Raw genomic sequence first — 16,530 nt, forward strand, 5'->3', positions numbered from 1 at the left:
TTTGACAGGTTGTTGAGCGGTGAGAAAACTCAAGAGAAAAGTTAACAGTGGAAATAGTTTGTTTACTTAATTGATTAAATGGTATTAAAAAAGACTTACTGCAGTTTTCCTCATCGCTGCCGTCGGGACAGTCACTGAAGCCATTACATCGGAAGCGTCCGATTATGCAGTGGACACCATTAGCGCAGGCGAAGAACGTCGAGGCGCACTTCGACTTGACCTTAGCTGGGCAGAGAGAGAGAGAGAGAGAGACAGGTTGGCTGCGGTGAGTGGAGGCGAAGTAACAACATGGATTGTGCTGATTCAGCAGCGTTCTACACAGTATATCATGTTTGAGAGCCGATATAACCTTGACTTCGGCGGGGAAAGACGGAGGGTTCCGGCGCAACACATCCAGGATCATCCCATGACTCTTTAACAAGTGTTTGTTTTCGTTGAGGGTTCAAAACAACAGGGTTCGATTATCAAGAGACGAGGCATCGCTGCTGCGATCGAGAGAGCGATTCATAATTCATCAAGCTTCCTGTTGGCTCACGCGTGACAAGCGATCGGGTCAAAGACCAAGTTTAAAACACAAAAAGTGAACTGACATGACAAAGAGAATCAAGGCAGGGAGACTCGCTATGGATTTTTCTATTGATCAGCTAAAGTGGGCCAAGAACCTTATCTGCCGGGATGAGGCCGGGACCCCTGTCGGCGGAGCATCGATGCCTCGTTAAAATTTAACTCCACGCGTTTACAGCGAGACGCTGACGCTTTATTTTCAGGGGACAGAGATAAGGTAAGACATCAGAAAATTGTCCTCGCCTTTCGGGTTCATCCTGAGGTCGGAATTTTAAAACCCGATTACAGTGCTTGTCAGAGACATTCCTAGTTAAGGTCAAGGGTAGGTTAACTTTAAGTGAGGGGTTTAACACGCAATCCCCCTAAAGCACGGCTGTCTAACTCAATCACGTTGAAGGGGCCGAAATCCTTTAGCCGTCCAAGTGGCAGCCCGAACAAAATGTTTATTTACCGAGCTGTCACTGTAACAGTTACAATGAGTTTCATCACTATATTGCTTTTAATTCTTGGAGACTTAATATAAATCGTCTCTGTTTTTCCTCTTCAATTTAACACTCAGCAAATACATCAATTTTATACAACATCATTTTTACTGTTATAGGAATTATCCATGTTAAAAACCATAGATAATTTAATACGTTTCTTAGCTTATACTAAATAAGTTAAGGGGAACATTAGAATTGACTTGACGACTCGATTTGGCAACTTTATTGGCAAAAGTTAATCGACTGATAGGTCTACAAACAAATATATTGATATGTTGTTGCTTCAAATTAGGAGATTTTTTTTTACACTTGGTCAATTTTAAAGTTATATTTATAGAGTAGAAGACTGTACCTACCACGACAAGGAAATACACTTGTTTTCATTAACTATAAGTCATATCTAGGGATACTTCTGTACCATAAAGTAAGTAAGTAAGTAATTTATATTCATAGAGGGCTTTTCCAGACCAAGGTCATAATGAAATCCTACAATTTTTGCTGCCAAAAAATGGCCACAAGATACTTCTGTCGTCGCTATCAAATGGAAAAGCTGAGTTTTCAGAAAATAAAGGAGTGTACGTTTCATTTATAATGAAGTCTCTTAGGAATTTAAGACAATGTTAGTCATTAGTCATACTTATAAGCCAACATTGACCCAAAAAATATACAGTCTATACGAATATAGTTTAGTATAAAAATGCACAGGAGTCAAATACTGGGGCTGCACGACATGTAGAAAAAATATCAATATCGCGATATTGGCACGTGCGATATGCATATCGAAAACATGTGTGATAATTTATCATTTTTCATTGTATAAATCAGTCAAAAGCATTTCTTAAATCAGCACTTCGACCAATCAGTGTCACGTTCTGTAAAGTTTTCAATTTGTACTTCTATGTCTTGTTGTCGTTTACGACTTGGTCTGTCAGTGAGCTGTGCGGAAGTTAGATAAACTTATGAGCGCTACTCAAAACCCCCGGAGCTCCCCTACAGTACTTGTGGCTGCGTGTGCACGTGGCTACATTTTTAGGGGAAAGGAAAAGATATCGCAATTATATCGATATCGCAATTCAAGACACCAATATCAAATACTGCACATATTTCCAATATCGTATTAATAAGTTTAAAAAAAAAATGTGCTCAGCAAGTGTAGCAATGATTCCTATATTATGTTGATATCTTATTTACCCCCGATGTAGTTTATAAACTGAATATATGACTTAAAATCACAATATATTGTTGTAAGTTTTTCCCAATACTTTAATCTTGAGCTTTGAATTAAACAAAACACACACTGACTCCGAGAGAAAGCTTTCAAGTTTCTTAGTCTCAAACATTAAATTCACTTCTCCTGCTATATATTTACTCGATATAGAACGAGAACTGCAAAGACTGCCGAAGTGTATAAAATTATTTCAGAAGTAAAGCTGAGGGGACACATAAAAGACAAACAACCGTGACTGCACATTCCTTATTACCCATATTTTCTTAAGCTTTTTTTAGGTTTAATATTATGCCCATACGGGAGCCTAATGAAAGTCCATGGGAAATAACTTCTTCTGTTTATATCCTTCCCCGTTCCAGAAAAAAAAACGCTGCTCTCGTTATTGCCAACTGTGGCAGAGGAAGTGCTGCCTTGAGATTCATCATTCTCTTCCTCTTTTATCCTATCCGTCATTACAACTTGTGCTGTCGACTGGCAGGTTTCGTGTGACCTAGTGTTTGTGTTTAAAATTAGCTCAGGAGTCACGTGAAGGACACAGAGCGAGTTTGGGGAGCGACACCGTCGCATGAAAGGCCTAAAAATAAAACACTTGAACAAACTGAGTTTAATATTGAGTACATTTTTTTTTTTTCAACCTTTGTGCTATCTCAGGGTCAAGGTGACCCGGAGGCCCGAACATGCATGCGTGAGTAGTTCATCTTGACCCTGACTTGTGAGAAAACACAAGGGATACCACAAACATATTTGTTTTCTGTCCTTCGGGTGACCTTGACCCTGAGATAACACAAGGGTTAATGACCCAGGCCAAGTCATTTAATATGGCCTGCTGAATGGTTGGCTCAAAATACAAGTAGATTAATGTTGATGTGGACACGCTGACCTATATAGATGCCGGTGTCTAACAGACAGATATAATTAATTCAAATCAAGCCTCAAAGATTGAAAAGAAAACATGATTATGTAGCTACACTAGAGGGTTGTATCTGTATAGGCTTGACCAGGAAGCAGCTCTGCATCTGGAATTGGACCCTGAAGTACCACGGACAAGCAGAGGACATGAATGGGTGGATGGATGACACTCTTACTATCAAAGTATCAATTTATTTATTGTCAATTGCTGGTCGCAGCTTTTCGGTGCGTCGCTGATTCTTATCTTCAATCAGAAAAGCGAACACAGTCGTAAGTAAGTGCAGAGTAGCCAGAAAGGCACAAACTCCCAGATACACTTGATATTCATACTTCCTGGCTTTCCTCCAGGCACTGTCTGGCTGTCTGTCTGTCACTATGAACTCTGCAATGGACTTTCCAGGGTGTCCATCCAATTATCCCTTATTCCTATTAGGGACGTACAGTAAGCAGCTGATAATAACTTAAGTTTTTATAATTTTACTTAAATGAGGTTTCTCAAGGCACATTTTACTTGATGTAAATCTCCACCAACCTATTATTTGTCTCAATAACTGAAGCAGAACAGAATTAATAATAATAATAATACTTATGTCATTATCATCTCTAGTCCATTCCTCAAAGGTAAGATTATAGTTCACTTTGAATAATCTATGTGCAGAATTTTTACAGGGTAAGTTCGGTAGTAGATGTATTTTTTACTTTATTTATTTATTATTATACCTTTTCAATATTTGTATTTTCTAATAGGAAGAATACTTTCTTATTCTAAATTATCTAAACCACTGCTGGAATGAATGTACGTCCCACTTTCACGTTACATTAATTTAATAAAATCTACGATTTCTCCTTGATTTAGTTGGTCACTTCTTTATCTGCATACATTTTTCAGCCTCTTCAGATTGAGGTCAGGGAGGACAACGTTTTTTCTGACCATGCTGGCTTATCATCTTCAGTGGGTTTGCAAGAAGGGAGAAAAAATGGTCCCGTCTCTCATCCATTAAACGATTTTAGAATAGAAGCGTGGGTGGAAAAAAAAATCGATATATCGTCATGCTGTCTCTCGGGATAAAAATATCGATACACTCGCCGCAGATGCTGATGTTTCATAAAGGGTACAACATGCAGGTACTGGTTGCATTATCATCCATTTCCATATTCAGTGCATAACGTCTTCTGCTCTGTTTACTAAGATGAACTGAACCTGGACTCGTTGGGGTTTGAATTATTCCAGCTTTGCTTCTCAATATCTTTTCTCATTGAATCAGCATTCATTTAGATCTTAACGTTTATAGAATCAAGTTACAAATGTTGAGATGAAATAAAATGAGGTGAAAACAGCCATTTTTTTCAGCCAGAAAGCAAATAAAATGCTCGTCTCCTGCCAGAGGACGTCTTCACCTTCACTAATATCCATCATAAAGGATGAACAGAATACACCTGTACCCATCTTCTACTTTTACCCTCGTGGCAGCAGCATTCCTGTCGGGTGGATTCCAACAGCATCACTCTTGTTGCTCTGCTTCGCTCTCCCCGGATACACACTCCATAACGCCGTCCTTTCTCACTTCACACTTTGTCTTTCCCTCTTCCGAGACTCCCCAGAGAACAGAATCTGTTGCTCAGCCCAGGCAGGCCTGGCCGTGATGGGTAGGCATGATTGACAGAGTGGCGAAGAGACAAACATACTGCGGGGAAGACAGAGAAACGAAGAGCCTAACAAGAAAGACAAGAGCAAAGAGTGGGCGGCAGGAAAGAGCGGAGACAGCTGAAGGGTTTCAAAGGTCTCGCCGACCTTGTTGAGCGTTTGAAAGTGGAGAAAATCAATAGGTAATGGAGCCAGGAGGGTAAGCAAGAAGGGCAGAGAGAGATTCTGCCTAGAATGTGTCAAAGGGTATCAAAGTAATCTGTATATAACTCTGTGGATGTTATGGATGACCTGACAATAATTGGTGGATTCATATGTTTATGTAAAGCGTCATCTGTCCGTTCAGGTCCCGATGCTACGTTTTTACCCCAGAGTTCAACAACAGACAAAACTAACTTTCGAGCGAAAAATATGAACTCAAAATCTCCATCTAGACTTTCGGCAAACGTTTTTTATTCACTCCTTCTAGTATGTTTACAACAAGTCTAATTTCTGCAGCATATTCTCACTCCCTTTTTTAACTGAAATGAAACAAGTACAATCAAATTTAAATTGATAGAAATGTATTTCGCTGCCATTGTTGTTGGTTGGGAATGTGTGAGGATGTGCAATTTAGAGACAGCTGATGAAAATAACAATCTCGGAGTGCTGAGGAAACGACAATTAACTTCAATGGGTTGTATGAAAATGGATCAAAATGAGTCCTCAACTCCTGCCTGTGTGGTTAGTATTCCACAAGCGCCATTTATGGCGATTACAAAATCAGTTTTTCATAGACATATTTCTGCTTCAGATCCTTGTCTTAATCGTTATGTGATTCATATTCTGTAAATAAAATGTATTCACCCACACTTAAAACACACTGTTAACACATTTTATCTATAAACTTTCATAAGGCCAGCAGAACAATAAAAATACACTAGTATTACCCCCTTATCTATTATAATATTTATTCAAAATGATTACTGTAGAAAGCTGGAATGATAACTAAGTGAATTTTAAATACTAAGTGTTGAATTATCTTATGTCCTGGTATATATTTTACACAACAGCCTTTTAGGGTTCCAGTGGAGCCAACAGAGCACATAAGATCTGCCCCCGTCCTGAGATCCAAAGCATTTACAAGCCGGTGTCATTCTGTCAAACCGCCAGGGTGTGGGTACACTTAATAATCCATACAGCATGTGCAAAATATCAGTCGTATTTCAGCCGGTGCCAATAAAACAGGCGGGAGGTAGAGGCGAGGCGATCGATCGTCTGGATGATGTGCAAAGTAATGACCCTGCTCCAGTATACAACTCATAAAGAGGAAGAAGATCTGTCAGAGCTAGTTGATGCATTTATTTCCCCCCCCCAAAAAATGTCACCTTTCTGGTTCCCAAATCCCTAAACCAGTCAATAAGCAGAGCCAACTGAACGACAGAAAAAGACAATTCATAAAAGCCTCATAATCAATATTTCATCTCTTCTTTCGAATTCATAATCACGCTATTGATCAGTTGCATCACCACCTTTATTATTTCTCTCTTTGTAAATGAGGGGTCAACTGGACTCCCAACAAAAGTCTGGTCCTCAAATTATATTTTGCTTTTGAGCAGAGCATGAGAATGCACCCACACAGAAGCATAAATACATTTGTTGCAACAACAACAACAACAAAAAAACAAAAAAACACCTACGCACAACGAAGCAGCACAACTCAGCAGGACAGAAAGCAACAGAATGTGACTCTTTGTGATTGTGTGAAGGTCACTTCTTGTATCCCGAATAACAACATGTAAAGCCTTATTTTTAGCAAAGATCTTTCAGTGGGATGGCTGTCTATCTCTTCAATGTCATTTTGGCATTGATGGATTTTGTTGGGGGAAAAAAGCATAAATGTCCTTGCCTTCAGAAGTAAGTAAGACCAGATCAGTGAAGTTTATATCTGAGACAAGATTATCTTTTAAACGCTTTCTGGCGTTTACTAAATTTGCTCATGAACTCACTGTGGGAAAATCTTGGCCATCTTGGCCATTAGAGTGAACAATGTGATGCCAATTGGTTGCTCTCAGCTTTAAGTGCTTTTTTTTTTGGTAAGCGTTTCCCATCAGGGTTTGAACAAGCAAGTCATCCTCTTCCATCTTAACCTATTTTGTCACACCTCTACTCTCGTCCTCGTTTACCACATCCATTACCCCTAATTTGTCGTCTTCCTAATGTCTTTTTACCAAATCTCCATCTCTGATGTGATTCTTTCCCCTAAAAATGCATCTGACTTTGTATCGAAACTTCTCCAAATGAACCGTCCCTCTGATATACACTACTACAGGGGTGGGCAATTAGAAATCTTCAAGGGCCACATTAAATTCTGTGAATGTTGTTAGGGGCCGTCAAGCAAAAAGGGAGATGAAAAGATCCCTAAAAAAAAGGACATTCGTCATTAGGCCATGACATTTATTAAGCTTAATAAACTGCAATTAATTCTTGTACAGACAAGTTTTTAAAAGAAATTCTTCAATGAACTTAAAAAAAATGTTTTGAGGGATCAATATATACTCGAAAAAATTACACACAAAAAGTTAAAAAGGTGTTATGTTGAAATGTCAATGAATAATAAATACAAAATACATTTGTTAATGCATTAGAACCATTTATACATGATCACACTTTGACATTAGGTGGGCCGCATAAATACAGTCAAAGGGCCGCACTTTTACCAGGTTTGCACTACTAACAACTCTCACTACTGTCCTTCCATTCAACCCTGCATGCACTCTCTTCTTCACCTCCTCCCTCCCAGTAATGTGAATAACAGTGATAGTTCATTGTAAATAATGTTGTTACAGGCTTGGCTTTCCATGACTGTTTATTCCTTCTTTACTCTGTCAGTTACGCTCTTATCACACATTTTCCACCGATAGACGCACTCTCAGAGAGCACCCACATTACCTAGAAGAAAGAAAACAAATAGCATCCTGATCTTCTTTTGGTCCATGTCACACTCCTCACGCTCCACATTTTCCACTTATCAGGCTTGACTAGCTTTAAAAACATGTCCCTGCGCGGACCAGAGCATGCATGACAGATGCATTCATCCTTCAGAAATAACAAGAAGCCAGAGAGGCGAACATGCAAATAAAGTGTTTATATTTCAAGCAAGCTGTTGTGCCTCGTGTCACCTCAGAATAACCTCAACAGATACAACAAAAAAACAATCCAATTATGAGTAAAATCTTTCAATAGATACTTGCTTTTGGGTCATTTTAACATCACATGTAATTTAGTAATATCCAAAGCAAGTTAAAGCTTGTCCAAGTTGGTCAAAATGCATAGCCGTCAACAGACCACTATCACCTGGCATGACAACATACTAAACAGCAAGAGGACCATTCTGTTGTTGTCAAATGAGCTGATACTTTGGAACAAATTTGGTAGCAAAAGCCAGAAAATACAATGATACCAGCTTGTTTCTCTACGGTCAGTCCCAAATACAGCAGACGATTCTTATCAGAACAGACGTGGTAAAAATGCTGCTATTTCAAAGGTAAACACAACACCTCTGCCTATTGGTAAGTCTTTCTGTTGGAGTCACATTTAGAAATACTCAGGCTCCAGGGAGATTAATGAAGAGCAAATATTTATCACCAAAACCTGATCTGTAAATTATGACTTTATAGTTCGTAAAACTAAAAGAGGCAACACTTACAAATTCAACTCCAAATACTTGATAAACATCCTGATTTCAGTTCAAGATTAGAAGATTACATTTTGCGATAACTTTTGTAATCCTAAACTTTAATCCAGAATCGTTGTTATTTTGGCAAGAGACCACACTACTACAGAAGTCAATGTTTTCAATGCTTTATATTACATTGATGGTTAACACAACGACATGATGCTGTTCTGAATGAATAAATTGTAAAATTATGAGTACCATAAGTTTCATGATAGTTACAACTATAATAGTTGTAGGTCCACGTTTATAATTTAAATGTTTTGGCCTGTCATTATACGGCTGTTCAAAACCACTTTAAATATTTATACATTCATCAGAAAAACACCACTTTTACATTTAAAAGAAAAATAATTAAATAAATTATTGATTGTTGATTTTGTTACCCAATAAAGTTGTTAACTTAAGTATGGGGTCCTTTTTCGTTTGAATCATGGTATAGAAAAAAAAATGCACTTATATTGGAATGGACTACTGTAATTTTGGTATCGTGACAGAATGGATTAAAACATCGAAAGAAGCCTCACTAGGCAAATAAATCTAGCTACAAACAATTATGTCACGTTTTGAACACATAATAAAATAGTAAAAGAGTATTACTCACTGTCAAAACTCCATTAGTGACATGAAGTGTTTTGTTGGCTTACAAATACAAGTCAGAAGGCAAGTTATCATTCACGTCATTAGGCGATTGATTAAATGCCAAGTGAGAGATTGAAGACACGACATTCAAAGCTCGCCTCCAGGGAAGAAGGATTTGATTGTTGGATATCCCTTTGTCTTCGTCTTGCCACTGGCTCTTTTTTTTAAAAGGTTTAAGCCACAACGCACTAGTCAAAGTCTACCATCCGCCCCCAAAGGCTGAGAGTTCACCGCATTATTTTTACCCAAACTTCTTTTAATCACAGATCGTGTTTATCCGCCCTCACGGCCCTGTTTCACTTCACATCTTTCTTGTCGCCCATGTGTTACCCCCAACAAGGGTAAAGAGGCTAATCCTGGCTGCAGGGCCCAGTGAGCTCAGCCATGTCTCCGCCTCTTCATCCGTGTCTGTGTCTGTTTTTGTTCATAGCTTAAGAAATAAAAAGAAGGTTAGCTGCCACTAATAGACCTATAAAAAGGGGATGAAATGAAGAATTCAGGTACAAAAAGCAGGTGAAATTGTCCTCAACAAGACCATAAAACAACATTTGTTAATGTAAGTATATTATCTTTGAACGCAATCCTCTGAAAGATTTTCACCACTAATCAAAGCAGCATGGATCAATGTCATCCATTTCATGAGTAAACAACCACGTCCTGGAATTTCAGTGAGTAAACAACTTGTGTTTCCTAAAACTAAAAAGAGCATTTTTATGATTTGTTTTGTTGGATTACACGTGAAAAGATTATTTGAAAGCCAAGGATAAAAGCCATTATGTTCCATTAATTTCAATGATTGAGTTTTTATTCAGAAGTTTTCTATAAATGTTAGTCTGCTTTGACTTCCCTTTCACATTAAAAAGCATTGCAGATAAAAACTAGAAATAGTCTGATTACAAAAAGGCACAGGTTAGTTGGTAATCTGCCATTTTGACTGTGGAAAGATTTTACATTTGACTTTCTTATTCATGGAGGCTTTTCCCTGATTTCCTCGGACACCTGTGTTTTTCTCGGTGTTGTCTTGATCTTTTTAGTATATATTTTATTGATTGTTTAAGCGCTTTGTGATCCTGGTCTAGAAAAGCGCTCTATAAATATTACTTACTTACTTACTTATATTATTCTGACAAGAAAATGAACAAGTAAATAAACGGAAATGTAAGATTCTATACGCAACACATGACTCCATGAGAAGAAACGTTTTTGGGAAAGGTTGGGGGGGAAAAGAGAAAAACAGATTAACTCGATCAAGATAAAATACCTGGATGCGAGAAAATATCTGGATAATCTGAAATAACTGCAGTTATCACTTGGAGCCTGTAGTCTCTCGTGATTTGACTTTTATCAGAGCACGAAGCAAACCAGCCTGCTGAAGCAAAGCAATGTGTACACAAACAATACACTGAAAAGTTAACTTGCTGAAATATTAGTTTATATTTATTAAAATGTCGATCAAAAGCGTGTACAGTGTGTTCGATTTGTCAGATTCTACTAACATTAATCCTTAAAGCTCCGAGGTTCTTCATAAAAGCCGACGAAAGTGCCCGTGAAAAGAGTGGAAATTCAATTAAAAGAACAGATGAGTGTCCTTCATTGCTTTCTTTTAATCACGGCCGGTCTTAATGCCGCTTCACGAAAGGAACCGAGGACATTTAATGACACGTCAAACAAGAAGGATGAGAAAGATTAAACCACGTGGATCCAAAAAAGATAGAAATCAAACTCACTGGTTTATTGCCATCCCAGCATCCCTTCAAAAGTAATCAGATTCTTACTAATGAGATGAGCTGATGCGAGGTTTACACAAGAGCAGCCCTGATGTAAAAGACTGGATATTTAAAAAAAAAAGTTTAACATGGGTTAAAAAAAATGTGTATGAATCTGTTTTTTTCCAGGACGTTGACAAACGCATCACATCTTGAAAGACGATTTAACGAAGGTTCGGTCCAAACAATCCGACAGACGCCACCTGTTAGTTACAGATGGTAACTAATTCAGCGGCATGTGTTCCATTATAATGGACAGGCACTCAGGTGGCTAAACAAGAATGACACCATTTTGAATCGTTTAAGTTTTGTCACTTTTTTTATCAGACAGACAGAAAGCTAGTAACGAAAACATGACAGCCAAGGTGACAGCGACACGACAAACGGTTCTAACTGGTAAAATTGAAAGTGTGGTTTCAGAGTATGACTGCAGTGTGAGAGTATAGCTAAAAAGCATGTGTCGGACACGTATCCTTGAAAGACATTTCTCTGCACCGCGTCATTTGAGCTTAACACTTTAATTCCTTCTTTATTTTCTTTCTCCTCCCGCAGACCTTGTTACAATCCCAACTTCTTTCTGTCCATCACAGCGGGGACCTTGATGGAGCCAGGGGATTATGAGCTACTGTTGCCAGAAATACTGTCTGCCATGTATTGAAAGCCCTCTTACACAGCTAAGACAATGTCGACATCAAAACAAGCATAATTCTCTTCTGACAAAAGTGTGTTCCCAGCAATATGTTCATTTTTTAAATTGGCCAAAAGATTATATTTTGATTACAATTCAGTCATGTATAAAATATGGAGGTCTGTGACCTCACCTGTCTGTAACTAAAACACAGTTTTCGATTGGGTGACGAATACATTAACATGTAGTTTGAGGCTAAAGCCCTATTCGCACGGGATAAGTATTACCTGGGGACCTCGGTGTTTTGTAAATGACCCCCCCTCCTCTGTGTAATTTTAAGAACATTCACACGGAATAAGTGCTGCTTTAAAATAGTAATTTTAACTGACATTACCTAGAGATACAGATCTAAAAATGAGCGCAATTACTGAAAGAGAAAGTTAGTGTAACAAGTAAGCGTTCTTCGTTTAGAGAAGATAAAGTGGACAACTGTTTATTTTCTTTCGTTTCTCAACTTGTGCAGACGCTCAACAGCGAGAGCGCTGCCCTGCACATTCATTTGACCCAACATCATTCTTACAGAAGAGACACAGTGTGTTACAGTAGTGTAACCGAGTGTATTCGTGTGGGAAACAATGAGGCTTAGTTTGTAGCTGTGCAGTGCGCACATCTTCTTTACTTTACGTCATGTGGACTTCCTTTTCAACCCCTTCAAAATAAAACAGCGGAAGTAAATATTAACACGATGGCAAGTGGCTAGAAGTCCGTTACAGAACACAGATTCACACAGGATTATTATTATCACCCGACTTCTGTGTTTGGTGAAATACAGAAGGTCATTTGCGTTGGAATTATTACATTACAAATCACAGACATGGCGCATTCGCATGGGATTAAAACTCAGACATTCTTCACAATTATTCCAAATTACCAGAGGTCCACAGGTAATACTTATCCCGTGCAAATCGGACATAATGCAGCTAATACGTGCTCACTTGTCAGTCAAGTCGGCCACACCCTTAATTATGCAAAATGACGAAAACGTTCCTTCTGTCTCCTTCCGAGCTCTCAACAAACATTTCCAGGTGCATGCTAACATTTGCACCTCCTTGTACACCATTAAAATATCATAATTTAAACCAATTTTACATTAGCTTTGTTAGAATTGTGCCTATGAGACTCTCCTATCAACCTATGCATCTTTACGAATTAAGTGCATCTTGTCTATTAATGTAACATTGTTTTCTGTACGCGTGGTATGATGCCAACTAATAAGCAGCTCAGCGCTTCATGCAGAAATCCACTAAGAGTATTGTTGGATGGCACAGGAGAATCAGAGTCTCGCTCAGATTGAATCCCTCTTGATGCCTCTAAATATTTGCTTTCAGGTGCTTGCTGACAGTCTCTGTTGACAGGTAATAAATGACCACATATCCAGCAACCCGGATGATTGATGGCCTTTAGAGTTTGGCTACAGTCGGCTGGTTGGCTTGGCTGCCAACGAGAGAACAGTAAAAGAAGTGACAGCAGGAGGAGTAAAGGAGAACGAAGGGCGGGGAAGTATGAGAAGTGAAAGATGTGACAAAACGGAGGGCAAAAACGTCTGCTTTTCAGCCTACAAATCTCTGCAGGGGGAGGATTTTTTTTGGTTTAATTGAAAACAAACCTCTGTGAAGCAAATTACAAGCTAAAAGCCAAGCAATCATCAGACGCAATAAAGTGCAGAGAGGAGTGAAAATATGACACCGGCTAGAGAGAGCCGCCGAGATGAATAAATCAGGAAGGGGGAGCTCGTGGAGTGGAGGGGTGTTTCCAGTCAGTGTGGCCAGACCTCAAAGTCAATCTTCATCAGCAATCCTATCTATGTGTGGAACTCTGACTGAGACCAGGGGGGAGGCGGAGCAGCAGACTATAAAGATCAAAGCTAGCCCCGAGTGAGGGGAAACTGAAGCACTGTAGTAGAATTATGCATGTGCTACTATTCCTGCACACTGGACTAATCGCTCTTTGCTTTGATGATATTACGTTTCGCCTAACAGGGGCTGGCGGGGTGTTGAACGCGGGGTTCATCAAGTTAATTTTCTCAAATTTGTTCTCCTGCATTGGAATATAAACTAGGGATATATTGGGGCTCAACGGTTTGACTGCAGATCAGAGTGTCTTATGTTTAATGATCGAAAACCTCCACTTAAAGAAGTCACGTATGTTAAACAAAGTTAGTAAACAGTCTTAGACCAGAGGTTGGTGATTAAATTCCATAAATTCTTATTTTTTTTTTTTTTATGTATTATTTTTTATTGTTTATGAAAAATTGCTGGCTATTGGTAAAAAACAATTTCCCAAAGGAGACCTCCTGAGGGATCAATAAAGTTTTACCTTACCTTAAAGGTCCAAAGATAAATAAAGAGAAAAAAAAGAAAAAATATGAACTCTTACCAAGTGGGTTGCAAGATTCTGGTGGTACGATACATATCGCTATACAGGGGCAACAACGCAATATATTGCGGTACTGTAGTAACAACGATATATATTTGGAGTATTGTCCAATACTTGTCGCTGTGGTTGCAGAATTTCAAGAGCAGCCAATGTCAACAAAGTTGTTCCTGCTTTCATTCGTTTTAAAACGAAAATATGTCCGTAGGTAATAAGTGCTGCCATGCAATTGTTAATATTTCATTTTAATATAAACCTTTTTTTAAATATAAATCCTGAAAGAACCGTTTGGCACCACAAATGGCCTATCCACTCCTGTTTTGTTCCTACATTAATGGCAATAAAGTCATTTCTGAATCTCATTCTGAAGAAAACATAAATTAATAGTTTGAAGCCAAAAATATATATTAACAGCTTTTTAAACCGTGTTGTCTCTGGGTCAAGGTAAACGACATCCACCACTGCATATGTGTTTATGGAAGCCATTTGTTTTGGGGCTTTCGGGTCACTTTGACCCTGACACGAGGGTTACTGGATGTATTCATTTTTTAAACATCGATACGATACCCCTATTACAGAGTGTAATTATGCAATGACCTTATAAAAGTAAGTGTTTATTACAACATTTATTTAACCCTGGCCGGAAAACAAATGTGTTTGTGGTATCCCTTGTGTTGTCTCTGGGTAAAAGATGTTTGACATTGCTGGCTTCCAGAAATAAATTAGTAGTGGTTGAGGTTGTTTGTTTTTGACCGAGAGACAACACAAATTGTTGTTATCTTAACTTTTGTTGTTAAGATAAAAATAGGGCAGTTTTCATTAAAATGACTAAAAAGAGCTGCCGGCACCTCCGTTTGTACCGGAAAGACAAGTGAAATAAACCTTGTGAAATGTGTAGGTGCCAAAAACAAGTTGCAAGGACGATCCTTCAGCGGCGTGTCAGGTTAGCGGGAGCCTCAGCATGAAAGGGAAGGAGAACCGGCTCGTGTGCCTCTTATGAAGTCGTGTTGGCATGAACACATTTCCGTGCCCCTGCCAGAAACAGCTGTTAACACAAACTGCGACGTGATGCCTATGTGAAGCTCCTGCCGTGTAACGCAAGAAACGACAGCTTCAAATGATCTCGCATCATCGCACGACTAAATCATTAATGTGCGATGAGCCGATTGGATGAGGTCGCGACGCCCTGTCGGCAGCTGCTCTTCTTTGAGAGGTAAGGGGAAAATATTTGACGGTTAAAACTTACGACATCCTTTTTCGTCACTCTTGTCAAAGCAGTCGGGCAGCCCGTCGCACTGCCATCCACCCGGGACACACTTTCCATCTCCGCACATGAAATTCCCGGGGATGTTGCACTCGGTGGTGGAGTTGTTCCCTGGGAGCAGCTGGCTCTCTGCGAAAGAGCAAAGGATTACAATTCAATTTCCCCGAAGACATAAACAGGTAGCAGAATATTGTATCCTCAAAGAAAGCTTTTACCAGAGACTAAATATAAGACTGTTATCATTTCCTAAAGAGCGAAATATTCAAGGCAGTGACTCTATTAAAAAATCCATATCAATTTGCGGGGGGAATAAACAAGGAGCACTTTCTCATGAATACAAAAGGCATGGGGCTTATTCAGAGTGAACAATATCTCTCAGTAATTCTCAAACAAATCTTCAGAAGAATGAGTGTTCTCAGTCTGGTTCATCTAAAACTTAAAATGATGCTGCGCAAGCCTAATGCACTGGAATGTTAAACATGCTTTTTTTAACTGAGGCTGCTTGTTGTTGTTTTATAGTTAATATTTTCTGTTGTTAAATTGTCTAGTCCTTGAACATGTATCATATCGTTTCAAATAGCGTCTAAAATACAAAGAAGCCGGGACACAAGGAACTCACTTAGTAAAGAACTCTGCCTACTTTCTTTTTTATGTGTACTGGTTCAATACTGAGAGTCTCAACAAAATCTGGTTATCATCCATTTTCAATTTAAAGGCAATAAAGACTCTTGAAACTGGAATTACGGTAGCCACAAAAACTGCAATAGCCCAAACTGAAAACAAATATACCAGGTCTGAGAGAACACCAGACAGGTTTTTTTGTATATAATGGTGTTTTGGCTTTATTTGTACGTCATGTATTATGTAAACTGTATGCATCTTTGTTGAGGACTACAGATGAAAGTAGCATTGTGCGAAATCTGGTGCAGCCATCTTTTTAATGTAACTGCACATTGTCCTTTTAAAATATACTGAAACTGAAAATACCGATACACATATGTATACAGTATATTATTAAGACTGTATTTTTAGATGTTTTGTCTTTCGAATCATATTTCTTTTTTATCATAGATCTTATTTGGTTTATTAATATTAATTGAAGTGTGTGTAAATTAAAATAATTGTTTTTTTGTTTTTTTTTAGTTTTTATTTTGTTTTTTCAACTAAACTTACAGCCAGTAGATGACAGCATTAATTACACCTTCCGCAGCTAAAGAAACAATGAAATCCCGCAAGATTCCGCCAATGACC

The 16,530-nt window shown here is 38.6% G+C and overlaps 1 protein-coding gene across 1 annotated transcript in view; it reads right to left on the reverse strand.

The window, feature by feature from the left end:
- ldlrad3 (low density lipoprotein receptor class A domain containing 3) overlaps positions 1–16,530 on the reverse strand; it is an 81,444-nt gene that overhangs the window by 41,007 nt on the left and 23,907 nt on the right. Inside the window, exons 2-3 of the mRNA XM_087797593.1 lie at positions 15,262–15,408; positions 100–225 (exon numbers count right to left, since the gene is read on the reverse strand). Coding sequence (XP_087653719.1) covers positions 100–225; positions 15,262–15,408 — 273 coding nt within the window. The remainder of the gene's footprint in view (positions 1–99; positions 226–15,261; positions 15,409–16,530) is intronic.

The sequence above is a fragment of the Callionymus lyra genome, chromosome 8 (assembly GCF_982586985.1).
Source record: "Callionymus lyra chromosome 8, fCalLyr1.hap1.1, whole genome shotgun sequence".
NCBI classification, from domain to species: Eukaryota; Metazoa; Chordata; class Actinopteri; order Syngnathiformes; family Callionymidae; genus Callionymus; species Callionymus lyra.